The sequence below is a fragment of the Miscanthus floridulus genome, chromosome 2 (genome assembly GCF_019320115.1).
Source record: "Miscanthus floridulus cultivar M001 chromosome 2, ASM1932011v1, whole genome shotgun sequence".
Classification (NCBI taxonomy): Eukaryota; Viridiplantae; Streptophyta; class Magnoliopsida; order Poales; family Poaceae; genus Miscanthus; species Miscanthus floridulus.
Window position 1 is genome coordinate 156,862,786 of NC_089581.1, and position 26,125 is coordinate 156,888,910.

Here is a 26,125-nt window from a genome sequence, read left to right on the forward strand (position 1 = left end):
GCACTGGTACGACTCGAGCGGCGTAGCTGAGGTGCCGGCTCGGTCTCCTGACTCTCCTGAGTCTCCTGGGCTGGCTGAGGCTCTACTGGTGGGGGCTGCTGCTGTGCTGACGGACCCTCCTCAATGGCGACCCGTCGACCTGCAAACGTGGCAGTCCCAGCTGGACTACCATGACGACGCTCAACCTCCTCAATCGCAGCTCTGACTGCGGGTGAAACTGGCTGATCTGCAATGACAACTCCGCTGCGGGTACCACCTCTCTCGGCACGGTCTGCGGCCTCTGCAACAGCTGCTGCTCTCGCTGTCTCGGCGTCGGGGTACTTGCGCTTCTTGGATGTCAGCTGCTTGGTTGACTTGCCTTTGGATCCGGCTGGCTGTCGAGGCGGGGGCCTCCGATCATCATCACCTGGGTCACCACCAACATTCTTGGTGCGAGCCATCTGAACTGACAAGATGGTGAACTGTCGCTGATGAAGATCAACTGTCAAACTGCCGCTTTCGAGGCTTGGCCTCGATCCTTACTCGCGAGCTTGGCTCCGAGTTGACTGCCAACTGCCAGACGAAACACAACGGAACCGACTCGCTGCACGATAGAATAGATGGATATACAAATAAATACCATATATCTAATAGATGCGAAATCCTAATAGAGAAAGCAATGGAGATGCGAATTTGAATCGAGTGGCTTTCTACCTGACGATCAGCAATCCGAGAATAGATAAGATGTCACGTGGGGGATCTCGGAACCGGCTAGGGTTAGGTCAAATGCCCTGAATGCAATTGGAAATCAGTGCATTTAGAATTTGATCTAGGTCACAGTTGGAGATCAAAATTGAAAACGTGAGAGTTCGTCTTACCAAACAATGGGAGGATAGGGCAATAGCGGCGAAGATTGGCAGCCTCGGCAACGATGAAGCAACGAGCTAGGGCGTGAGGAGGCCGGCGAGGCACTGAGCAGAGGCAAGGCAGGGCCGGAGCTCGGCGGCGCTTGGCTGCGACGGGCCGGTGGTGGCGCGGGACAGCGGCGCGGGGCTCGGTGGCGCGCTAGGCCGGGGCGCGAGGCTCGGCTGCAGCGGAGATGCGGCGGCGGCTCGGGCTAGGGTTCGACGGAGGCGCTGGTTAGGTCAAGGCAGAGGACGCGGGTTAAGTAATCCCCCAAGAACGTGACAGAAAAGGAAACGGGGAAAAGAGACTTGAAGTCACGCGAGATCCATTGACCGGACGCTCCGGTGGTATCGACCGGACGCTACCACCCAGCGTCCGGTCGATTCCAGAGAGGTCCAAATCCTCTGGAATCGCGACCGGACGCGTCCGGTGGTCCATGACCGGACGCAGGCAGGGTCCGGTCAGAACAACTTGACCTTCCTCCATTGACCGGACGCTGAACCCTTTTTGACCGGACGCACAGACGCAGCGTCCGGTCACTCCTTCAACATCAGTTCACCTCCTGTGAACTGACCGGACGCTGGACAGCAGCGTCCGGTGCACCTTTTCCAGCAAATCTTCAACCTTCCTTCGCGCTGCCTGTTCCCAATCAAGTCCCAACTTGAATAAGATCCAAATAAACACCAATTGGGACTGATGTGAGTGACCTCTCTCAAACCCTCATATTTTTCAAAGTATTTTGCCTTAGGCTATAATTCTTTTTAAGAAAATAGGCAACAGGAGGGCAAATGGAACAAAACGACAAAACAACATTCATGCATGTGTAATGTTTGTAAGTAAATCTAGTTGCTTGTCAAGTTTGATCCAAGGTTAAGCTTCTTCACACGCTCTTCGGCGGTTATCTTAACCATGTTAGACAAGCCCTATTTGCATTGCCACAAATTAAACATGTTGTATATTACAATGAATGCAAGGGACAACACAAGCTCAATTTTTGGTGAAGTTACTAAAATCAAGTACATTGAGCTCGTTCCGCAATCTACAAAATGTAGCCTCATCTAGTGGTTTAGTGAAGATATCCGCTAATTGATCTTCGGATCTTACACCTTCTAGTGATATATCATTTTTAGCTACATGATCTCTTAGAAAGTGATGGCGGATATCTATATGCTTGGTGCGAGAGTGTTGAACCGGATTATTTGCAAGTTTTACCGCACTTTCATTGTCACACAAAAGAGGTACTTTCTCTAGAACTACTCCATAGTCTAGTAAAGTTTGTTTCATGTATAATATTTGTGCACAACAAGCACCCGCGGCAATGTATTCCGCTTCGGCGGTGGACAAAGCCACACTATTTTGTTTCTTGGAGGACCAAGACACAAGTGATCTACCAAGCAAATGGCACCCTCCGGATGTGCTCTTTCTATCAACTTTGCATCCGGCATAGTCCGAATCGGAATAGCCAATTAATTCAAATAAAGCTCCTTTAGGATACCAAAGGCCAATGCTTGGTGTGTGCTTAAGATACCTAAGGATTCTTTTTACGGCAATTAAATGTGTTTCCTTAGGACAAGCTTGAAATCTAGCACACATACACACACTAAACATGATGTCGGGCCTAGATGCGGTTAAATATAACAAGCTACCAATCATAGAACGGTAGAGAGTTTGATCAACCGAGTTACCTCCCTCATCTAGGTCGAGATGTCCATTTGTAGGCATTGGGGTCTTGATTGGCTTACATTCATCCATCTTGAATCTCTTGAGAAGATCTTTTGTGTATTTCTCTTGAGAGATGAAGATGCCTTCTTTCATTTGCTTGACTTGAAAACCAAGAAAGAATGTAAGCTCACCAATCATTGACATCTCGAACTCCTTAGACATCAATTCACCAAATTCTTTGCATGAGTCTTCATTTGATGATCCAAAGATGATATCATCAACATATACTTGACAAATGAAGATATGCCCATCAAGCTTCTTGGTGAATAGTGTGGTGTCGACCTTCCCAATGGTGAAGCCCTTCTCAATAAGGAAATCCCGAAGGCGCTCATACCAAGCTCTTGGGGCTTGCTTAAGCCCATATAGTGCCTTGGACAACCTATAAACATGATTAGGATATCTAGGGTCTTCAAACCCGGGAGGTTGATCAACATAGACTAGTTCATTAATAAAGCCATTTAAGAATGCACTTTTTACATCCATTTGATATAGTTTCATTTCATGATGTGATGCATATGCAAGGAGGATACGGATGGCTTCTAATCTTGCAACCGGTGCAAAGGTTTCTCCAAAATCTAAACCTTCAACTTGAGAGAACCCCTTTGCAACTAGTCTTGCCTTGTTCCTCACAACAACACCTTGATCATCTTGCTTGTTGCGGAACACCCACTTTGTTCCAATGACTCTTGCATCTTTTGGTCGCTCTTCAAGATTCCAAACTTCATTGCGAGTGAAGTTGTTCAACTCTTCATGCATGGCATTGATCCAATCCGGATCTTTAAGAGCATCTTCTACCTTGGTAGGCTCATAGCAAGAGACAAAAGAGTGATGAGCAACAAATGAAGTAAGTTTTTGAGATCTAGTCATCACCCCCTTTGTTGGACTCCCTATGATGAGATCTTGTGGATGATCTTGTAGGAGAGGTGTATTCCTTCTATTGACCACTTGAGGAGGAGGTTGTGGAGCATCAACATCTTGTGCTTGTACCACCATTTGCTCATGGGAGATATGAGTATCTTCATTTTCTACTCTCCCAACTTTTTCACCATCTTGTGGTACATTTGATGAAGAGGATTGATTAATGACTTGTACATCATCTTCATCATCTTTTGGCTTGATGTCTCTCACCGGAATATTCTTCATAGCCTCCCTCAATGGTTCATCACCTACATCATCAAGATTCTCATGTGCTCCTTGGGAGCCGTTAGATTCATCAAATTCTACATCATATGTTTCTTCAACCAAGCCGGTGGCATGATTAAATACTCTATATGCTTTGGACTTCAATGAGTAACCAACAAGAAAACCTATATCACAACGCCTTTGAAACTTCCCTAGGTGTTGCCGCTTCTTGTAGATGTAGCACTTGCAACCAAACACCCTAAAGAAGGAGACGTCCGGCTTCTTCCCATTGAGCAACTCATATGGTGTCTTGACAAGGAACTTTTGAAGAAATAGGCGGTTGGATGCATAACATGCGGTGTTGATTGCTTCCGCCCATAGAGCTTCGGGAGTGTTGTACTCATCTAGCATTGTTCTTGCAAGAGTGATCAAAGTCCGATTCTTCCTCTCAACTACACCATTTTGTTGAGGAGTATAGGTTGCGGAGACTTCATGTTTGATTCCAACTTCATCACAATAAGCTTCTATGTTTGTGTTGTCAAACTCTTTGCCATTGTCACTTCTTATCTTCTTGAGCTTCACTTCAAATTCATTTTGAGCTCTCTTGGCAAACTTCTTGAAACAAGATGCAACTTCGGATTTGTCATGAAGGAAGAACACCCATGTATATCTTGAATAGTCATCCACAATCACAAGACAATAGAGATTTCCTCCCAAACTCTTGTATGTTGTTGGTCCAAATAAATCCATGTGTAGGAGTTCTAGCACTCTTGTGGTTGACATGAAAGCTTTGGTTGGATGAGTGTTTGCAACTTGCTTGCCGGCTTGACATGCACTACAAAGCTTGTCCTTCTCAAACTTCACATCCTTCAACCCTCTCACCAAATCATTCTTCATAAGCTTCTTGAGTGAGCTCATCCCAACATGAGCAAGTCTTCTATGCCATAGCCACCCAAGTGTTGTTTTGGTGAATAGGCAAGTCTTCAAGTTTGCATCTTCGGAGGTGAAGTCAACTAGATATAAGTTGTTGTATCTAAATCCATTGAATATCACTTGATTGTCATCTACCTTAGATACAACCACCTCCTTCTCGGTGAACAAGCATTGGAAGCCAAGATCACACAATTGTCCAACGGATAGCAAGTTGAAACTCAATGAAGCAACATAGAGCACATTGGAGATGGAATGATCATTTGATATTGCCACTTTGCCCAATCCTTTGACCTTGCCCTTTGAATTATCTCCAAATGTTATTTTCTCTTGTCCATCTACCTCTTCATCTAGTGAGGTGAACATACGTGGATCACCGGTCATATGTTGAGTGCAACCACTATCAATAACCCAATGACTTCCACCGGTCTTGTAGTTCACCTACACACAAGAGATTCAAGCTTTAGGGATCCAAGCTTGTTGAGGGCCCTTCACCTTCTCAACAAGTGACTTAGCCACCCAAATTTTCTTAGGTCTACTCTTGTTGGGGGGACCTAAGAACATGACTTTCATCTTTCCACTTGAATCTTTTCTAAGCATGTAGTGAGCATTGAAAGCAAAGGGTCTAGCATGCTTGGGCAAGGGTTGTGGTGGTGGAGTTTGACACTCATGAGCAAAGTGGCCTTCTTGTCCACACTCAAAACATCTCTTTGGCTTTGGCTTTGGCTTTGATTGTTGGTGTTGAGCTTGAGCCTTTTTCTTCTCTACACTTGCCATATATCCAATGCCACTTCTATCCATCTTCATGACGGTATTCATGAGTAGCTCACTTTGGAGATGCTTGCCTCTAGCAAACTTGCTCAATCCCACTTTGAGATGCTCTTTCTCCATCTTGAGCTTCTTGTTCTCTTCCTTGAGAATATCATTGTTCTTCTCCTCCTTGAGTTTCTTGATTTCTTCTTTTAGCTTCTCATTCTCAAGGATCACCTCTTTGTCATGATCAAGAGTTTCTAGCACAATGGTGTTGCGACTTTTCATCTCTTCAAGATCTTTCATGAGCTTCTCATTGTCACTCTTGAGCTTGACAAACTCATCATAGTTATTGCACTCAACCACTTGCTTGCCCTTGCTACTAGATCCATGCTCAATGCTCTCATCAATTAAATCATCACATGAGGTAGCTATATCAATCTTAACAACATGGTTAGTAGCATCATGTGGCTCATTTGGTAAGAATTCTTGTGCAATAATAAGAGTATCATAATTGATCTTTAGAGTTGTATATTCATCTTTTAGCTTATTGTGACTAGTGATAAGCTCATTGTGCACCCACTCAAGTTTATCATTTTTATCTTTAAGCTCTTTCTTAGAAGATTTGAGCTCTTTGAGTTTGGATGATATAGAATCATTTGTTTCTTTGAGCTCATCATTAGCCTTTTCTAATGTATCACACTTAGCTAAGAGTGAATCATTTTTAGCATCAAGTTTTTCATTTGTAGCCCTACTTTTTCTAATGATCTTAGTATATTTTCTTAGTATTTTGACAAGATCATCATATGTAGGTGAGTCATCATCATCGCTATCACTATCATCGTCACTAGCATGTTCATCATCACTACTATCATCACTCTTAGTTACCTTGCGTTCACCTTTGGCCATAAGGCATAGGTGTGTAGAGGATGATGGCGATGGTGGCGGTGAAGATGCAATATCAATAGCAATGGCGGCCACCTTTTCATCGTCACTATCATCATCGGATGATCCACTTGATGAATCAATGTCCGTGAGCCAATCACCGACAATGTAGGCCTTGCCACTCTTCTTCTTCTTGTAGAAGTCCCTCTTTTTGCCATCTCTCTTCTTGTATGGCTTGTTCTTCTTCTTTTCATCTTCATCACTTGAATCATCTTTCTTGCCCTTGTTCTTGAACTTGTCTTTCTTGGGCTTTGTGCATTGATGAGCTAGATGGCCAAGCTCGCCACAATTGTAGCAATCCATCTCGGAGATTGGCTTTCTTCTTGAGCTTGTGAAGAACTTCTTCTTCTTGCCATCAAACTTGATGCCACTCTTATTTAGCCTTTTTAGCATCTTGGTGGTCTTCTTCACCATGAGGGCAAGGCTTTCTTCATCATCTTCATCACTTGAGCTCTCATACTCAAGTTTTGCTTTGCCCTTGTCTTGGCTAGCTTTGAATGCTAAGTCCTTCTCTTTCTTCTTTGTAGAGGATGAGCCATCTTGTGGTGTGATGTGCATGTACATCTCATGAGCATTAATCTTTCCCAAGATTTGTGTCGGTGTAGCGGCGGAAAGATCACCTTGATGTAGCACGGTCACAATGTGCCCATATTTGTCAATGGGGAGGACACTCAAGATTCTTCTCACAACGTCGGATGGTGACATTTGAGTAAGTCCAAGCCCATTGACTTCCTCTACAAGAACATTTAATCGAGAATACATCTCATTAGCACTTTCTTTGGGAAACATCTCAAAAGAATTTAGCTTTTTAATCACAAGATGATAGCGTTCCTCACGCTCACTCTTGGTTCCCTCATGGAGCGCACAAACGTCCGACCATAGAGCATGGGCGTCTTTGTGGTTCCTTACACGATTGAACACCTCTTTGCAAAGGCCTCTAAAAATGGTGTTGCGAGCCTTTGCATTCCATTTTTCATAATTTACTTCATCGCCTTGAAGTTGTGCGGCATTCCTAGGTGCGGGGAACCCTTGAGAGGCGGCTCTAAGAATTCCAACATCTAGAGCTTCTAAGTATGCCTCCATGCGGATTTTCCAATATGGAAAATCATCTCCCTCAAAGATAGGAGGAGGTCCATCCCCGTGAGACATCTTGCTCTAAGCGATTAAGCTTAAAAACGTGAGCACGAGGCTCTGATACCAATTGAAAGGATCAAGATGCCCAAGAGGGGGGGGGGGTGAATTGGGCTAATTCGAAATTCTCTTGCAATAAACAAATCCTACGGATAGCCCAATTAACCCCTTGTGCCTAGAAAAGTGTTTCTATCAAACTAAAGCACAACGAACTCACCACCTATGTTCCAACCTTAATCAAGCAAGCAATTCTATGGATGTAAAACAAGTATTGAATTGCTCAAAGTAAATACCCAAAGTAAGTGCTCAAAGTAAATAGGGAGAGAAAGGAACGCGGCGATGTTTTGCCGAGGTATCGAAGAGTCGCCACTCTCCACTAGTCCTCGTTGGAGCACCCGCGCAAGGGTGTAGCTCCCCCTTGATCCGCGCAAGGATCAAGTGCTCTCTATGGGTTGATTCTTCGACACTCCGTCGCGGCGAATCACCCAAAGCCGCTCACAACTTGAGTTGGGTCACCCACAAGCTCCGCCGGGTGAACACCAAACTCCCAATCACCACCAAGCCGTCTAGGTGATGGCGATCACCAAGAGTAACAAGCACGAACTCTCACTAGACCACGCGAAGCCTAATGAGAAGATGGATGCACACTTTGCTACTCTTGATTTTCTAGTGAGGCTACTCTCTTGGATTCTCAAATCACAAACACCTCACTAGGACCTTGCTCTTCTTGGCACTCACAAACGTGTTTCTCAGCTGTTGGAATGAGCAAAAGTTCCTCCACTTACGAGTGGAGCTTCTATTTATAAGGCAGCCTGAAAAACTAACCGTTATGAGCTTCTGCGGGACGACCGGACGCTCCGATCGTGATGACCGGACGCTCCGGTCAGTTCAACCCGCGAACCAGCATTCAAGAGATGACCGGACGCTGACAGGGTCCGGTCAGTACCGACCGGACGCGTCCGGTCGCTCTTGGATGCTTACTGTAAACGACCGGACGCTGGATACACAGGGTCCGGTCACACTGACCGGACGCGTCCGGTCACTCTTTTCCAAGTCTGGACCCTTACTGGACTCGACCGGACGCTAGCCCTCAGCGTCCGGTCACATGACCTTCCAGCGTCTGGTCACAACAGACTTAACCACCTCAGTCAAACTAACTGACCGGACCCTGCGGCCAGCGTCCGGTCGCACCGGAGCCAGCGTCCGGTCAGTTTTTGACCCTTCATTCACTTCCATCTTTCGAACATATGTGAATGAAGATTGCTCCAAAGGATCTTAGGCATTCATAGGAGCTACCTAGAGCTAGTTTTAACAAGTGTGCACCACACCTAACTCACTAGACTCAACTAGGTCAAGCTACCCGTTCATACCCCCCTTCATAGTACGGCCAAAGGAAAAACAAAGTCCTAAACTACTCTAAGTATCTCTCCAACTCCAATCGACACTTAGAACTAGTTATCCTTAACCTTGTCGTCCGTCCTTTGAAAACCGAAACGATTTCCATCGTAGGGGCATGACAACCTTGATTGCCCAATCGATCTCCATTACCATGACCTAACTTAGTTTCCTCTGCAAAACACACGTTAGTCATAGTAATCTTGTATTGACATTAATCACCGAAATCCAACTAGGGGCCTAGATGCTTTCAACCCCCCCTCTAGCCATTAGGACCTTTCACGTAGGCCGTGGCGTCGTCGAGCTCGATGGTATCGCTCTCCCCTAGAACCAGAGCACGGCGCCGAGGGTCCCGCCGCCGGCGGTAACGGCAGCGCACGCCCGGGCGATGACGGCCTCGTAGATCCACATCTAGATCCTGGTGCCCCCCACAGCGCAGGGCACGAGGCCCAGGACGAGGTCAGAGTCGGAGTCGGTGGCGGCGAAGGCGTGGAGGAGGAGGCGGTGCGCGAAGGGCATGGCGGGGCCGAGGCCACAGGCCTTGTGGGTGTCGATGTCGGCGTGGAGCGGCGGCGCGGCGATGACCCAGCGCCGGGACGCGGCGAGGCGGAGCACCCGCGGGTGCGGGCAGAACGGAGGCGGGAGCGAGGACAGCGCCAGGCCGCGCCCGGCCATGTTGGACTGGCCGGCCAGGAGGATCACCAGCTTGGGGCTGCTCGCGTAGGGCGAGGCCGGGAATGCGAGGAGAAGGGAGGAGAGGTGCGCGGCGAGCGGCGGCGACGCGATGAGCAGGATGGAGAGAGCTGCTGCCGCCGCCAGCGCGCACAGCAGCCGTAGCGGCCGCCGCACCACCGGCTTCATGGTGAGTACTGAGGAGTGGCTCGTGGCTCCGCCGAGGCTCCTTCTTCTTCCTCCTCCATCCATTTGCTGCTCGCTGAGGCTCATGGACGCGCTGGAGGGGCGGATCGCGCGCGATAGCCTCCACGGCGGCGAGGTCACACTCAACGGGGAGCCGCTGCAGGGCCGCCGCCAGCGTGACTTCTCCGCGTACGCGATGCAGGACGACCTGCTGTGCCCGATGCTCAGGGTGCGGGAGACGTTGCTGTTCGCCGCCGAGTTCCGCCAGCTCAGGCTCGCCCGTGCCGCCGACACCATCATCGGCGATGAGGGACACCATGGGGTGTCGGGCGGCCAGTCCCACGAGCTCCGCGTGAGCGTTGCTAGCAACGGCACCTCTGCCACCGTCCTCTCCGGCCGACGAGTAGTAGATGGATGGAGGAGGAAGAAGGAGCGTACGTGCCTAGCTCGAGATGGATGCCGTTAGCTCCAAATGTGACGGAACGTGATGGAATGCTACTTTCGGTTAACGTTTGCATCTTTGAATGATATTTTATATAACAAAACTCTTTTGATGGTATTTTTCGATTCTCGCGATCTTTAATCAATTTTCCCAAAGCAAAAACTCCAACCCGCCCCGTCGCCGCGGAGCATCGGAATAAAGCCGAGAAGCCATCCAAACCGTTCTCTCTTTCTCCTCTCCGCTTCCTCCCCAACCCCTCCCCAGGTATACGAGACACGCCCATGGCCTCCCGGGTCACGAGGCTGCTCCTGCACCACCGCCTCGCCACCGCAGCGGAGGCCTCCGCTCGCCGCGCGCCGCAGGCTCCCTGCGCCGGCGCCGCTGTCTCCAAGGTAATCCAGCAGCAGCGATGGAGGAAAACCCTAAACCCCTCTAAACCTCCCCTCAGGGTGTTCGACAGAATGCCCGTGCCGATCTCTGCGTTGCCTCTTCCGGCGTTGCTGCCTGTGGTGTCTGGTTAGGTTCCTGAAGGGACTGAACTGGTGCTCTGTGCTAGATTCAACTGAAGCAACAATTGTTGTGCAGGGTGGTGCTTACTAGCTACTAGTGCTAGGGAGTATTGAACTTCTATTATCCCGTAATGCCAGCCTTTTCTGCTAGTCATGTCATAAGCAATGCATGTGCTGGTGCTCTATCTGTATGAAACACAATGCAATCGTGTTTCTGATCTGTGATTGCATAGATTCTTTTTGGGCTTTCGGAAGTTCTTCACATTGTAATTTCCTTATAGTATTTTTCTTCTTATTTGAAAATATATACTTGGAAGTCTGTTTTTCCTTAACGCTTCCCTGTCTCTTAACTGCAGGATGTTGCTAAGGCTGAAGGTCAACTCCCACCTCTGAATTAAGGCTCTGTGTTTGATTGGCCAAGTTGCTGCTATTAAATATTTTGTTTTGTTATTATTCCTGTTATTGTTGCATTGGTGAAACTGGGCTTGTTTTGCAGTGCTGGTTGGATACTGCATAACAATTTAAACATTATGTATGCTTATCCAGTTTTTAGTTTAGCTGCTTTAAGTATATGTTGACATTGCAAATCAGAGTAAAGTTAAGTATATATTGACATTGCAAATCAGAGTAAAGTGTTCGGTGGCTTCCATGTGAGCACCTAGGTCAACTTAGCATCTTTTAGCCTGTATAATCAGGATAAAGCTGGCAAATCTGTACCTGTTGTCATAATATTCATGAACTATTTCCCACTCTTACCACAACAGATACTTCAAAGCCCTTCTGTACTGCCATACTGATTTAGTAAACCTTCCATGATAATGTACTACCATTGCAACACTGCATCTATTATGACTGTATGTGATACTTTGCATACATTGGATGCATTTGAATGAACTTGCCAAAGGTAAAACAAATCTCTACGTTGAATTATCCAGAACTGGAGAGTCGAAAGGTGTTGATAAAACCTTTCAGTAGTGAACTAGTGATAATTTGAATACATGATTATGATAATTCTGTGTGTAACCCTCCTCATTATGATCCAGTCGATGCAAACTGCTCAGTTTTTTCAATTCATAAAATTGATTCCAATCTGTCTTTAAGGTTGTTCTACTTGTGTTCCATGTTATGAGCATGCATGGCCATGATTACAAAGAATGGTTTCTCAGCTATCTAGTCTAATCATAATTTCATTGATTTCCAAGCACTCGAAAACTATCCAACTTTTGTGTGCATTTTTGCTCAATCTGGACCGATATTCTTGCGCACTACTTTTTCCACGTTAGGATTTGTTAATCTTGACATAGTTTTCTTTGGGAAAACATCCAGCTTCGTCTTTGAAAAATTCAAGGTGGTACGTGACTAGGTCAAACACTTCAGGTCCTTTGACTACTCGTTATGAGTGCCGCAAAGTATTTCCTTGTTCTGTAAGGCCATGTGCATCTTACTCTACGCAAGCTTCAGACCAGAAGGCAAAACAGGTTTGTATTTCAGTTCTGCTTGCTGATTTAAATTGTTCAATGTAATGCGTTTATATACTCTCTCCGTCCCAAAATGGATCAACTTCTAGAATTGTCCTAACTCCTAAGTTGAACTTTCTTAAGATTCACTGAATTCATAGAAAAGAACACCAATATTTTTGATGCCAAATTAGTATTATTAGATGCAAAATGAAATATATTTTCATAGTGTACTTATTTGGCATCATAAATGTTGGTATTGTTTTCTATAAAGTTAGTCAAACTTAAATAGTTTGACTTAGTACAATTCTACAAGTTGATTTATTTTGGGACGGATGGAGTATCTTCCTACTTGTCTCTGATCCTTTGCTGCATAAATTTGAATTAATATTATCCATCTTGTGATATGCTGCTATGGTGGTTGTAAAGCAGTATATAAGCTTTTAGTTATTGTGTTACCTTGTTGACTGGGATTGGACCAAAATTCAAATCCTAACAAAGGAATCCAATTAGAATCCTACTACAGAAAGTCCATCATCCAGTCCAAACATATAAGTCTTAGAGTCTAATCCAATCCATGCCCCTCAAGTTAGAATCCATCCATCATGATCCAACCATCACAGCAAGGCGTCTTCCTCTTCCCCTTCCCCTTCCCCATCACAGGCAACTTGAAAACCAAGCCAAACTGACTCTCTCATCTCATCTGTCATGTCAGATCTCCAGCCAGATCTCTCCGCAAAACTACTCGCCGTGAAACACCAATGTTAGCCTCCTTTCATCAGGCATCCGACACTCCACATGATCCTCACTGCAGGACTCCAAGCCATGGCCATCTTGAGATTCACAGCATGGTCCTGGCCCGGAGCTGTTGGTGTCTGCATTAACCTCTACATGACTAATGCCTATGCTGTCTAGCTACTGCTTGTTGCAGTCTGCTACGTTACTGCTTTTGTGCTCTACCTCAAAGCCAATCACTACAGCATCACCGTCACCCTGCATATGCCTTTGCTTTGTGCTTGGTATGTCACCCACTCCACTCCAATGACCTATTCAATGGAACGCCGTGCCAGGCCATGCCGTGGTCGTAGAGACAAGTGAAGTACTGAAGTGACCATTCTCTCGTCTCATCTCTGATGTCAGTGGTCTATGGAGGTCACTTGATGGTTCGGATGAGAAGTCTAGTCCGTCTCTCTCATCCACCCTTCCTTTCTCGATTCTCTCCCCGCGTAGCATTTGAAGAGAGGGTTACCACCACTGTAAAACCAAGTCCAGCTAGGTCCAATGGACATTGGACTTTTTGTGTTGCAACCCAATGGATATTGTGCTTTATTTTATCACATGGTGTTGGATATCCAAGTCCAAACAGATCATGTTCATGTACATCCAAAGCAGGCAGGGTTAAATTGGACTTTGGATTTCCCAAATCCAACCCCACATGTACTTGTGATCATGCACCATCTGAATTACTGAACACCTGTGGATTATACATAAATTAGCTTGAACGTGCTTTCTACATTGGATTACTATGCCTAAAACCTTGAATGGCAACAGCTTGGCCGCATATACCGGCTTATTTATATGCATTAGCCCCTGTAATGTGGTTTTGGACAACCAAAATTTCATAAAAAATGATTATTAAGAGCTATTCCAAATTTGTGATCCTACATATGTTGAAAGGTTTCTGTTTCACCAGTTACATTACTGCAGATGTAGAGGTAGTTGCTAGACACTGTTTTGTAATGGTCTGCTTCAAAGATTTTGTCTTATGGATCCATAATCTCAGTGGTCCTATATGAGGAAACCCAATTATGCTAATCATTTAGCCAAAGCCAGCAGCACTTGTAGTGTTGCAGTGACAGTGCTATTTTCTGCAAGGCATCTCTGTCATATGTGAGAAAGCGTTCACACTCAAAGTTTCAGCGTGTATTTACTGTGTTCCAGTTTTCCATTCACAGCATTCTGCTGGAGAAGACTTTGAGTTTTGTTTATTGTTATACTGCTTGACAGTTTTAATCACCTAAGACACCAACAGTCAGATATTTGGGGTCTCTTAGTCATTTAGTTCTTGATAGAACTTGTATACCGTAGCTAACTGATATTACTGTTTTCATTAGTCAAACAAATGTTTGTTAATTATATTGCAAGCAGAATACGTCGTATAGCTATAATGCTGTTGCACATTTTTATGGTTTTTTTGTTACTTGTAAGGAACTGTCCTCTTTGTTCGCAGGAAGGGAAAGACTTGTCAACTGTAGAACATCCCTTTGATGATATTACCTACAATATACCTGAGAAGCCAGTGACATTTACTGAAGGTGCTTCTTATAGTCTTGTAATTCTTGCCGGACTCGGAATTGCAGGGGTGGCTGGATATGCTGTGTTCAAAGAGCTTATATTTGAGCCAAAAGAGTAAGTCCCTTGCATTTGTTATTTGGCTTCTGTTTGAATTTTGCAGAATGATAAGTGATACAACTATGACTAATTGTATTTTGATATTACAAATGTGTTAATAAATAAATAGTAATTATTACCATATTCTTTTAAGTTCTACAAAATTTCCTTGTCAGAATTTGTCAAGGGCCTCAAACCCCTGACTGGCCGGACCTCGGCTACGTAGCTCGTAGCCGCCGTCCGTCACGCCGGCGAGGTTATGCCCCTCGGCCGTCGGCTTAAGAGAGAAAGAGAGATTAGGGATAACTTCTTCGTTAATCTCAATTGTCCCAGCGTACATGCATATATGGCCCGTGGCCTAACAGATGGAGAAGGCTCTCCTTGATTGTAGGACTAATCCAACAAGGAAGCAACTAATCAGCTAGCTAACTTTCCTCCTAGCCACTCGCCTGCCCTTCCTGCGCCCTGGCTGCTCGCTCGGCCGTTGCTCGCTCGGCCGCCCGGCGCACGTCGCGGGCTCTCCTGCGCCTGGCGTATGTGCGACCGCACATGACATCTCTCCCGCCGTCGAAGACCAGCTCGTCCTCGAGCTGAAAAGCGGGAAAGCGAGCACGGAAGTCGTCGAAGTCCTCCCAGCTCGCAGATGCCGCCGACTCGTCTTTCCACTGGACCAGCACCTATCGCACTCCGCGTGCCAGCCGGGCAGCGGTGATCTTGTCAGGCGCCAGCACCACGGCGCCGTTGTGGGTTGGTGGCAGTGCCGGGGGCGTGGCTGGGGGCGTGCCGACGAACTTCTTGAGCACCCCAACGTGGAACACATCATGGAGGCGGGCCCCCTGGGGAAGCTGCAGCCGGACAGCCACGTCGTTGATGACCTCCTCGACGCGGTATGGCCCGACGAAACGTGGCTTGAGCTTGCCGGCGGTGGTACGTGGCAGGGACGCCGCTGGGCGCTGCTGGAGACGAAGGAGTACCCAGTCACCTACTTGGTATGCCACCGGGCGATGATGCTGGTCGTAGACACGCTTCTGGACCGCCTGTGCCTGTTCGAGGCGATAGCGGACGTCGTCGAGGAAGGCTGCGTGGTCCTCCATCTCCTGGGCAACAGCAGCCACGCGCGTCTCGCCGGGCTCATACGAGCGGATGGTCGGCGGGTCACGGCCATAGACCACGCGGAACGGTGTCTCCCGGAGCGACGATTGGAAGGCGGTGTTGTAGGTGTACTCGGCCCACGGGAGCCAACGGAGCCACTGCCGAGGACGGTCGCCGGTGAAGCAGCGGAGGTACATGACGATCACCCGGTTGGCGGCCTCCGTCTGGCCATCCGTTTGCGGATGAAATGCCGACGACATGAAGAGCTTGGTGCCGGTGAGGCGCATGAGCTCGGTCCAGAACGCGGACGTGAACACCGGGTCGCGGTCCGAGACGATGGACTGCGGAACGCCATGAAGGCGGACGATGTCGGCGAAGAAAGCTTGGGCGACGGTCTCGGCGGTGTAGGGGTGCGCCAGCGGGATGAAGTGGCAGTACTTGCTGAAGCGGTCGACGACGGAGAGGATGACCGTCTTGCCCTGCACCCGTGGCAGCGCCTCAATGAAGTCGATGCCGATGTCGGCCCAAACGCTGGAAGGGATTGGCAGCGGCTGGAGCAGACCGGCCGGCCTCAAGTGGTCTGACTTGTACTTCTGGCATGTGGCGCACGCCTTCACAAATTCCTGCACCAAACGACGCATGTTGGGGAAATGAAAGTCACGCCGTAGACGGTGCAGCGTGCGGTGGACGCCTTCATGGCCGTCGTCGTGGACCGCGGCCAGGATCTCCTGAAGGAGTGGCGATGCGGCTGGGATGTAGAGGCGGCCCTCCAGGGCGACCATGCCGTCGGTGATGGTCCACGGTGCGGTGCGGGTTTCCGCACGGAGCTCGTCGTGGATGGCGACCAGCGCTGGATCAGTTGCCTTGGCGTGGCGGAGGCGCTCGATGAAGTCGAACCGGGGCGCCGAGATGGCCAGCAGTTCGCCCTCCTCGTTGTCGCGGCGGGAGAGAGCGTCGGCGACGGTGTTCGTGGCGCCCGAGCGGTACTCCACCGTGAAGTCGAAGCCCAGGAGCTTGCCGACCCAGTGGTGCTGCGGTATCGTGGCGAGGCGCTGGTCGAGGAGGTATTTCAGACTGTAGTGGTCCGTCTTGACGAGAAAGCGGCGCCCCCACAGGTAGGGCCTCCAGTGCCGGACCGCCTGAACGAGGCCAATGAGCTCGCGCTCGTAGGCGGCCAGGACGCGGTGACGTGGTGCCACTGGCCGGCTGAAGTAGGCCACCGGGTGTCCCTCCTGGACGAGAACGGCCCCAAAGCCGAACGTCGACGCGTCGCACTCCATGACGAACAGCTTGGCGAAGTCGGGCATGGCGAGGACGGGAGCCGACGTGACCGCCGCCTTGAGTGCCGAGAACGCCGCGGCAGCTGCGTCGTCCCACGAGAAGCCATCCTTCTTGAGAAGCGCAGTCAGGGGCGCGGCCACCGTGCCATAGTTATGCACGAACTTGCGGTAGTACCCCGCGAGCCCGAGGAAGCCACGAACAGCATGGGCGGAGCGAGGAGCCGGCTAGTCACGAATGGCCTGCACCTTGGCCGGATCCATGGCGACGCCCGCAGCGGAGATGATGTGGCCGAGGTAGGCGACGGCGGGGGCACCAAAGGAGCATTTGGTGCGCTTGACGAAGAGCTGGTGGCGGCGGAGCTCGTCGAGGACAGCACGAAGGTGGCACAAATGATCCGCCATGTCTTGCTGTAAATCAAAATATCGTCAAAAAATACCAAGACGAAGCGGCGGAGGAACGGCCGGAGTACGTCGTTCATCAAGGCTTGGAATGTGGCCGGCGCGTTGCAGAGTCCGAACGCCATGACCAAGAACTCGTACAGGCCGTCATGCGTGCGGAACGCCGTTTTGTGGACGTCCTCGGACCGCATGCGGACCTGGTGGTACCCCGACCGCAGATCCAGCTTGGAGAAGAATTTGGCGCCGTTGAGCTCGTCCAGCAACTCATCCACCACCGGTATCGGGAAGGCGTCCTTGACCGTCATCGCGTTCAGGGCCCGGTAGTCGACGCAGAAGCGCCATGAACCGTCGGGCTTCTTGACGAGGAGGACCGGCGGCGAGAACGGCGAGTCGCTGCGGCGGACGATCCCATGTTCAATCATGGCGGCACATTGCCGCTCCAATTCGTTCTTGTGGGCAGCCGGGTACCGGTAGGGGCGTACGGCTACCGGCTGCGCGTCGGGCTTCAGCAAGATGCGGTGGTCGTTGGCGCGCTTGGGGGGCAGGCCGGTCGGTGTGGCGAAGACCCCCGCAAACGCGTCTAGGAGGGCCTCCAGAAGGGGCTCGCCAGCTGCCAGGGCGCTCAAGGCGGGGCCCGCCGCGGTGGGCACGCCAGCCCAAGAGACGGTGCGGCCCTCGCGCTGGAATGACATGCGCCGGTTGGCCAGGTCCCAGACAATGGGCCCCAGCGCTCCGAGCCACTTGGTGCCGAGGACGATGTCGTACCCGGCCAGGGGCATGACGAAGAGGTCCGTCGGGAACGGGTCACCGGCGATGAGCAGTGGCGCGTCGCGGATGACGCCGGCGCAGGTGATCCTCTCGCCATTGGCGACCATGGCCGTGAGGCGGGGCCGCTGACGGAGAGGCAGTCCGGACCGCCGCGCTGCCTCCTCGGAGATGAAATTGTGGGTGCTGCCGGAGTCGAGGAGGGCGACGAGCGAGGCAGCCCCCAGCGCCACCGCGAGCTGCATGGTGTCCGCCATGGACACGCCGGCCACGGCCTGCAGCGAGAAGCAGGGAGCCTCCTTGTCCCCCGCTTCAGCGGCGTCGTTGGTGTCGTCGATCTCCACACCGTCGACGAAGAAGATCCGCTTGCAAAACCTGTTATGGCCACGAGAGTACTTTTCATCACAGTTAAAACATAGGCCAAGGCGACGACGTTCCGCCTGCTCCGCCGTGGAGAGGCGCCGCTGGTTGCCCTCGCGGCGTCCCTGGTCGGCACCCGCCGGTGGCGCGGGCAGCGCCAGCTGCTGGGGCGGCGCGGGAAGAGCCGGGCGAGGCGGCGGCAACGGCAGCAGACCGCGCGCGGCGGGCCGAGCCGGGGCCTGGGCCTGCCTGTCGATCTCCATGAGCTCCACCTGGCGCGCCAAACTCATCGCGTTGGCGAGTGTCTCGGGGTTGTGGATGCGCACCGCGTGACTCAGAGGCGGAAGGAGGCCGCTGGTGTAGAGCTGGACCCGTTGGATCTCGTCAAGCTGGCCGGCGCGGGGAAGGAGTGCTTGGAACCGATTGGAGTACTCCACCGTCCCGGTACGCCGGCACTCCGAGAGCTCGAACAAGGGGGCCGATCGGAGAGGAGGGCCAAACCGCAAATGGAGGAGTTCCTTGAATCGACCCCAGCGCGGCGTGCCTTCATCCTCCTGGAGCTGGATGTACCACAGCTGGGCCACGTCTTCGAGATTGAACGAGGCCATCCAGACCTTCTCTTTCGGCATGGTTCTCTGTTGGTGAAAGTAGGACTCACATCGGTTGATGAAGATCAGCGGATCGGATTTGCCGTCGAAGCGCGGGAAGTCCATCTTCTGGAACCGCGGCGGCCGGTCGTTGTGATGGCTGCCGTCGGTGGGCCCGGCACCCGCCGAGGAAGAGCTCGACTTGTCCTTCAGGGACGCCAGGTCGGCCTTCATGGTCGCCATATCCGCGGACAGGTCCTGGAGCATCTTGGTGAGGTCGGCGATGGCTTGTTCCCCCATGATCGGCTGGGCAGCGGTGGATGCGGTGGAGGAAGACGGGGATGGCGGTGGTGAGGATGGTGGTGCGGCGGCGGTGGATAGGCTGGTGGAGCGGGAGCGAGGCGGCGAAGTTCGCCGGACTCGTGATACCAGGTTGTCAAGGGCCTCAAACCCCTGACTGGCCGGACCTCGGCTACGTAGCTCGTAGCCGCCGTCCGTCACGCCGGCGAGGTTATGCCCCTCGGCCGTCGGCTTAAGAGAGAAAGAGAGATTAGGGATAACTTCTTCGTTAATCTCAATTGTCCCAGCGTACATGCATATATGGCCCGTGGCCTAACAGATGGAGAAGGCTCTCCTTGATTGTAGGACTAATCCAACAAGGAAGCAACTAATCAGCTAGCTAACTTTCCTCCTAGCCACTCGCCTGCCCTTCCTGCGCCCTGGCTGCTCGCTCGGCCGCCCGGCGCACGTCGCGGGCTCTCCTGCGCTTGGCGTATGTGCGACCGCACATGACAGAATTTCACAGTGGTTCTTTAATGATATATGATACACATCTCCTGTGTATTTGAGAAAAAAAGCATTTCGTAGTGGTCATTCTTCAGATCGTAACACTAATCCCATCTTTATGTGCACTGTACAAATTAACAGTCAATATGATGTGTAATATGGAACTTCTTTTTGCCCTTTTTACTAGTTTATATATACATCTTAATCTGGATGCATCATTGTCTATCTAAGGCACATGGTCTATGCTTTTCATTTCCTTGGTTCATAGATTGGCATTTTGTGAAGGGCGGGCCTGGTGCAAGCGGTAGAGTCTTACCGCCTGTGACCAGAAGGTCCCGGGTTCGAGTCGCGGTCTCCTCGCATTACACAGGCGAGGGTAAGGCTTGCCACTGACACCCTTCCCCAGACCCCGCACAGAGCGGGAGCTCTCTACACTGGGTACGCCCCTTTATAGATTGGCATTTTGTGCAGTATAGGAATAGGAAGCTTTATTATCTGCAACTTTGTGTCACTTATAGGTTAGTGTGCTACCTGATATGAACAAACTTTTACTATATTGAAAAATGAAGATGAAACCAAATACCATAGATCTTTCTGTTTTTGTTCCGTTGTCACAAGCCCCATTCTGGTGCATACTGCATTTTAATCCTATAACCTGTAAGAGTGTTGATTCACTACCGAAAGTACTATGCATTGCATTATGTTAAAGGTGAACAACAACAACAAAACCCTTTACTCCAAGCAAGTTGGGGGTAGGCTAAAGTTGAAACCCAACATAATAATTTGGTGTTTGGTGCTTTTGTCTGGCATATTGATTCCCCGTATGCCTGTTTTATAAATATATATATAATTTTGAAGCTGAAGGGAGATTAGCTAATGCTTGTGCATTGTATAACCACCCAACAGGTACAAGATATTTGGGAAAGCTCTAGCAAGAATTCAGAGTGATAGCCAGGTTTTCGTTGATCATGTTATTTTCCTGTAGATAGTTGTACTTTCCCTCTCTTACTAGTTTTATATATTTTGTCAGGTCACGTCAAGGATTGGCCATCCTATTACTGGATATGGCCAGGAAACTAGAAATCGTGCAGCTCGGCAAAGAATTCCAAATAAGATTTGGACAGATGAGGACGGTGTTGAACATGTGGAGGTAGAACACATTCTTGTCTCTTTTGTCGTGTCTTCTTCCATTCTTCTGTTTTCTTGCACCTCAGGTCTACTGTAGCCTAGTCAATAAGAAAGTGGCAACTTTACCTGTTACAGTTATGCTCTCCTTCTGCAACACTTGTTGGGAAACTGCTCTCTGAGAGTTCATTAGTCCCTTAGCAGCATGGGAAGAGCTTAATTGTGAATCATAACATAAGGGGAGGTACTAAGATGAGAATTATTTGCCTTCATTGCTAATATCAATCCTGAGAGCAGTATCAACACCAGAGAAGATCCTGTTTACATTTTTTGTTGTGCTCGTAGATATTGTTTTTGCTAAATTGGAAAGGAGGCACTAAGGTTGCATTGATGTTAAGTCATATTGTTCATATAGCTATTTTACGCTGCTCACATGCATTTTTTCAGGTGAACTTTCTCATCCGTGGGCCACATGGAGCTGGAAAAGTGTATTCAGAGATGTTCAAAGATAATTCTGATCGGACATGGAAGTTCACATACCTCGTTGTTGATATCGTGTCACCACCACATGCAAAAACACAACTGATGTTAGAATCTTACTTACCAGCATAAGAATGCAAGAAACAAAAGCAGTTAGCAGTGCCATAGCATCTCCAAGGTTCATCTCCCACATATATATTATATCTATTTTACTTCACATTTGTACCATCCTTGATGTTTACTTTATTTTGTGTTTTGTATTGTCATTTGGTCATTAAAGTTTTGAATTTTGATCTTTCTTGAAATAATAGACATCAAACAGTAGGATGAAATATGCTTCTAGTGATTTCTGGAACTAGTAATGCTACACCTACAAAAAGTTGTACAGAAGATCTACCTAGCATGCTAACTTGAACAGCAGCAAGCCAGCAACCTCAAAGTTACCGGTGTGGTTACATGGAATCTTTTGATTGCTAATTTCAAATTAGCAAGTAAGGTTGTTATCATCCATGCTTATTACCGGTGTGGTTACAATTTTTTTTTTCTGCGTCAGGATGGGGGCGGGGGTTTGGGGGTTTTCTTGATCTGTGTGAGAAGATCTTCTTCTTAAAGGGAAAACCCGGGGGCCGTCATAACCCCCCGCAGGTCGAGTAATACAATTTTTTTGTACACTTTTTTATAGGTTTAGTGGTACTCTCCCCATACTAGAGATGTTACCTACCTTGTTTAGCTGAAGGCCATATCAATCCATGCATTGAAGCATTTTTCTTTATAGTAGTTTGTTCAAATCCTCACATATGGATATGTCAGTCCAATTTCCTTTAAATATTTGTCAGTTTGTATGGATATGGATATTTGTTCAGTAGTCTGATGATAGGAGTAAGTCTGTTTGCATTCTATAAAGGATTTTCTTCTGAATGTCAGTAGTTTGTATTTTGATTAGCTTTGAATGTTCCTACATTTTTTTTAAGCCACAAGTTTGTTGCTTTTGAACCTTGCTACATTTCTTTCAAGTCGAAAGTTCCTAGCCATACATGTGAAGTTGAGTTAATTACATTGGTGGTCTTGAAAATTGTATGCAGGACCATCTAGGTCCATAAACTCTTAAAATGCACGTGTGGATCCCAACTTGTCGAGTGTGCCATTGGAGGTCCAAATCACCCTAATAAGCGAGCAATCATGTATGTGGTACACTAAGTGGAGCCGGGGCTGTTTAGCAGCGCTCCTTGGAGCAGTTTTTTTTTTTTGTGAGAATCACTTCTCCATTTAGCTAGGAGCTAAAAAACCTGCTCATCATTACTCTCTATTCAAACCCCACCAAAACACTCCAGAATCACTTCTCACCTGTTCCTTACCCTTCTCACCGACCAGAATCACTCCATTAGAGAATCAGGGAGTGGAGCTCTACCAAACAGTGGCGAACCTTGAGCAAATTAGTGGGTGTGCACATGTCTTGTGAGTGCATGGACATGTCTCATGGGGGGTGCATATATGGTGAAATTTTAATTGAACTTTTTTTTTGGGGGGTGGGGGGTGGGGGTGGGGGGGGGGTGCATTTGCACCCCAAGCCACAAACTACCTTTGCTCTTGCTACCAAACATGACACCATCATGTCCTCAGCTTCCCATGCTCTACTACGTGCTTAGGATCATGTCCATTCATGCCATGTTGCCATACCACATAGTCAACTTTATGCTAATTAGGGAACTCTGGACCTCAAGTGGCACACTTAGCAAGTTTAGGGCCTAGATGAACCACATGGAAAGTTTAAGGACTGCCGGTGCACTTCAACTCCGTGAGGTTCTAGTTGACTTCTGATGATTGTTGTTTTTACCATTATTTACATACAACCATTAGATTTATTGTCAATCTTTACTTGATTTTTGTTTGTTTGTTTAGATTTTGGCACAAAAGGGAAGATCCGATAGAAGTGGCTAAACTGGGGATTTATAAACTAAGTCTATGCAAGATTGGGAAATTTAGGAACAGGATTTTCATAATGTACTGCCATCAAACCAGTTTTGTGGAGTAATAAACGGTTCTTACATTGCTAGAAGGCGAAGTGGTTTCAGACAGTTCATGTCTGGAAATGTTTCGATGTTTCTTTTAGTAATGGGGAAAAGCCCTGCATGCCTGGATGAGGGTATTTTTTATTAGTTCTCATGAGTACCTTGTATCATCCAAATACGTTTCCTAATCCAGTAAGTCATCTTTGTAAAATCATAGCAACTCTTATTGTAACTGGATTTGGTTTTGAATTAATTCATTTTGAAATGCTCGTCTTAAGGGCTAATCTTGGCTGTTAGGAACATCTCTCTTTCTGGAGAACAGTTTCTTTAACTGCCCTACCATTGGCCTCTAATGTGCTGTTGTAACTTTACTGAGCAAAAGGTACCCTACCCCAGGGAGACTTTCTGGATGCCCGTCAACCTTTGGATGATCACATCTATCGTTCTGCCCCAACGATCAGTCCACTTTTTTACCAGGTTGATACTCCGTCCTAAATTTCTTAAATTATATAGGTCGTTTTGATGTTTCTGGATATCTAGTAATCCCTCCATCGTTGAATAAATCAACTTGAGTTGTCCTAAATCAAGCTTTGAGTTTGATTAATTTCAAATAAGAGTACTACGATCTAAGACCCCAAAAGGTATAGTATGAAAATATATTTTATGTTGTATCTAACTATACTAATTTTATGTCAAATATTAGTCCTTTTCGAATTTGGTTAAACTTAAAAATAATTGAATTAGGATAACTCTTGAAGTTGATTTATTCTCGGCGGAGGGATGTCTAGATATAGGACCTAAAATTCACACTTTCTGTTTCTTTTATCTCATCAATCATCCACTGTGAACACGAATCCATCTGCAGATTCTCCCTTCAGACTTTTTATTGAGGATCCATAGGCTCAGTCATTTCACCCTTTTCAGCGTGCATGGTCCGGCTACTGTTCTATGGCTGCACACATTTTTTAAGACACGTTCCACGAGTCATCAACCGGAAACTATTCTATGGCTGCACACATTCCACAAGTCATCAACCAAGTGAAATATCCTTCCATCCATCCTCCCTTGTCTCCATATCCCTATTCCCTCCTACCGATCAACGCCTTTCGCTGTCACGCCTCTACGTATCTGCTCCGGGCTCCTCCAGCCTTTCCTTTGCCGACTTCGTCTGCGACATCAGCTTGCCTGATTGGAGCAAAGCTATAACTATTATGAGTAGGCTTACCTGCTCCCACAACAGATTGGTCGAGTGGTGGATGCATCTTTCAGTGCTCAATTCTTTGCCTACTCGTTGCCTGCGGCCGTGTCGTGTCGTCAGTTCCCGGCTTCGCTTTGCTCCAAACATTTCATTTCAAATCCATGACCTGGAGAAAGGATTGCTATCTTGGGAATGCCCGTTTGTTTTAAGTTTAGTATATACAGGACCTGTTAGCATAATAAATGATCAACTTTTTTTTTAGAGTTAATAGGGCCAAGCCCCTGTCTTACACTATCAAGATCAGAACGTTATTATAGCATTCGGATGGGTTACATCCATCAATCCCGTTTAAAGCAAACTGGAAATAGCAATGAAGGAGCCAGAACCAAAACCACTTACATCTCACAAGATAAACCTAGCTTAGTTATATCACGCCATTTACCAGAGAGTCGAGTCCCTTCCAAAAACGAGCTTCCTGACGGCAGAGCCTTGGCTTCATGCGGTAAAGTATTGGACCTCCAGTTTATTGCATTCATGTACAAACACTTGTTCTTGGATATCATCACATGATTCTCATAGGTCGTTGCTAGCTTCGTCAAATCCAAAAGCCTGGAGTTGAACTCCTGTACTGGCTTGGTGGACATAGGATCGACCAACTTTGGATCATAGCAGCAACCTTCAGCAACAGGGATTTCATATCCTTCCAAGAAGCCTCCGGGAAGCATAAACTATTTCTCAGTTCCCAGGGGCTCCATAGGGCAGCAGCAGAAAAAAAACATTGCAAACTAGTATGAACTTCATTTTACTTCAGTTCCACGGGTTCTATAAAAAATAGAGTTAAATGCACCGTAGGTCCATTAACTTTTGGTGGTGTGTCATCTAGGTCCATTAACTTTCAAACTGTATTTTTTGGTCCATTAATTTTTGGTGGTGTGTCATCCAGGTCCATCAACTTTTAAACTGTATTTTTGGGTCCATTAACTTTTGGTGATATGTCATCTAGGTCCATCAACTTTTAAATTGCATTTTTTTGTCCCTAAACTTTTTAACTGGTTCACCGTAGGTCCATACCTCCTTCGTTTAGCGAATAGATCTGACATATCACGCCAAATAAGCAGCCACCGTGGAGTAGGTGATGAGTGCATAGCTTCTCAAGATGTTCATGGAGACTTGTCTAGCAATAATTTAAATGTAGCTGTCGAGGACCAATACTAGGGTATCCAAAGAGGAGGAGCTAATAACCATCAACATTAATTCATCCGAGCAGTCAAGGGCGCGACTACAGCTCCAATCGACCTCCAGGTGCACAAGCTCCGCCTCGCCTGGCCTCTGGGGGCGGGCTCCGCCTCGCCTGACTTCTGAGGGCTGGCTCCGCCTCGTCCGGCCTCTAGGGACAGGCTCCGCCTCGCCCGACCTCAGAGGGCCGGCTCCATCTCGCCCGGCCTTTGAGGGTGGGCTCCGCCTCGCCCGACCTCTGGGGGCGGGCTTCGCCTCACCTGACCCTTGG

General features: G+C 48.3%; 1 protein-coding gene and 1 pseudogene across 1 annotated transcript; one reads left to right on the forward strand and one right to left on the reverse strand.

The window, feature by feature from the left end:
- Positions 1-9,142: 9,142 nt before the first annotated feature.
- On the reverse strand, positions 9,143-10,191 carry LOC136537316 (uncharacterized; annotated as a pseudogene).
- Positions 10,192-10,388: 197 nt separating this feature from the next.
- LOC136540245 (probable mitochondrial import inner membrane translocase subunit TIM21) lies at positions 10,389-23,689 on the forward strand. The gene is made up of 8 exons (XM_066532248.1): positions 10,389-10,572; positions 11,046-11,064; positions 12,016-12,167; positions 14,377-14,555; positions 20,713-20,761; positions 20,837-20,956; positions 21,379-21,589; positions 23,311-23,689. The coding sequence occupies exons 1-7, from the start codon at positions 10,462-10,464 to the stop codon at positions 21,541-21,543; spliced, it is 795 nt and encodes a 264-aa protein (XP_066388345.1). The 5' UTR covers positions 10,389-10,461; the 3' UTR covers positions 21,544-21,589; positions 23,311-23,689.
- Positions 23,690-26,125: the final 2,436 nt, after the last annotated feature.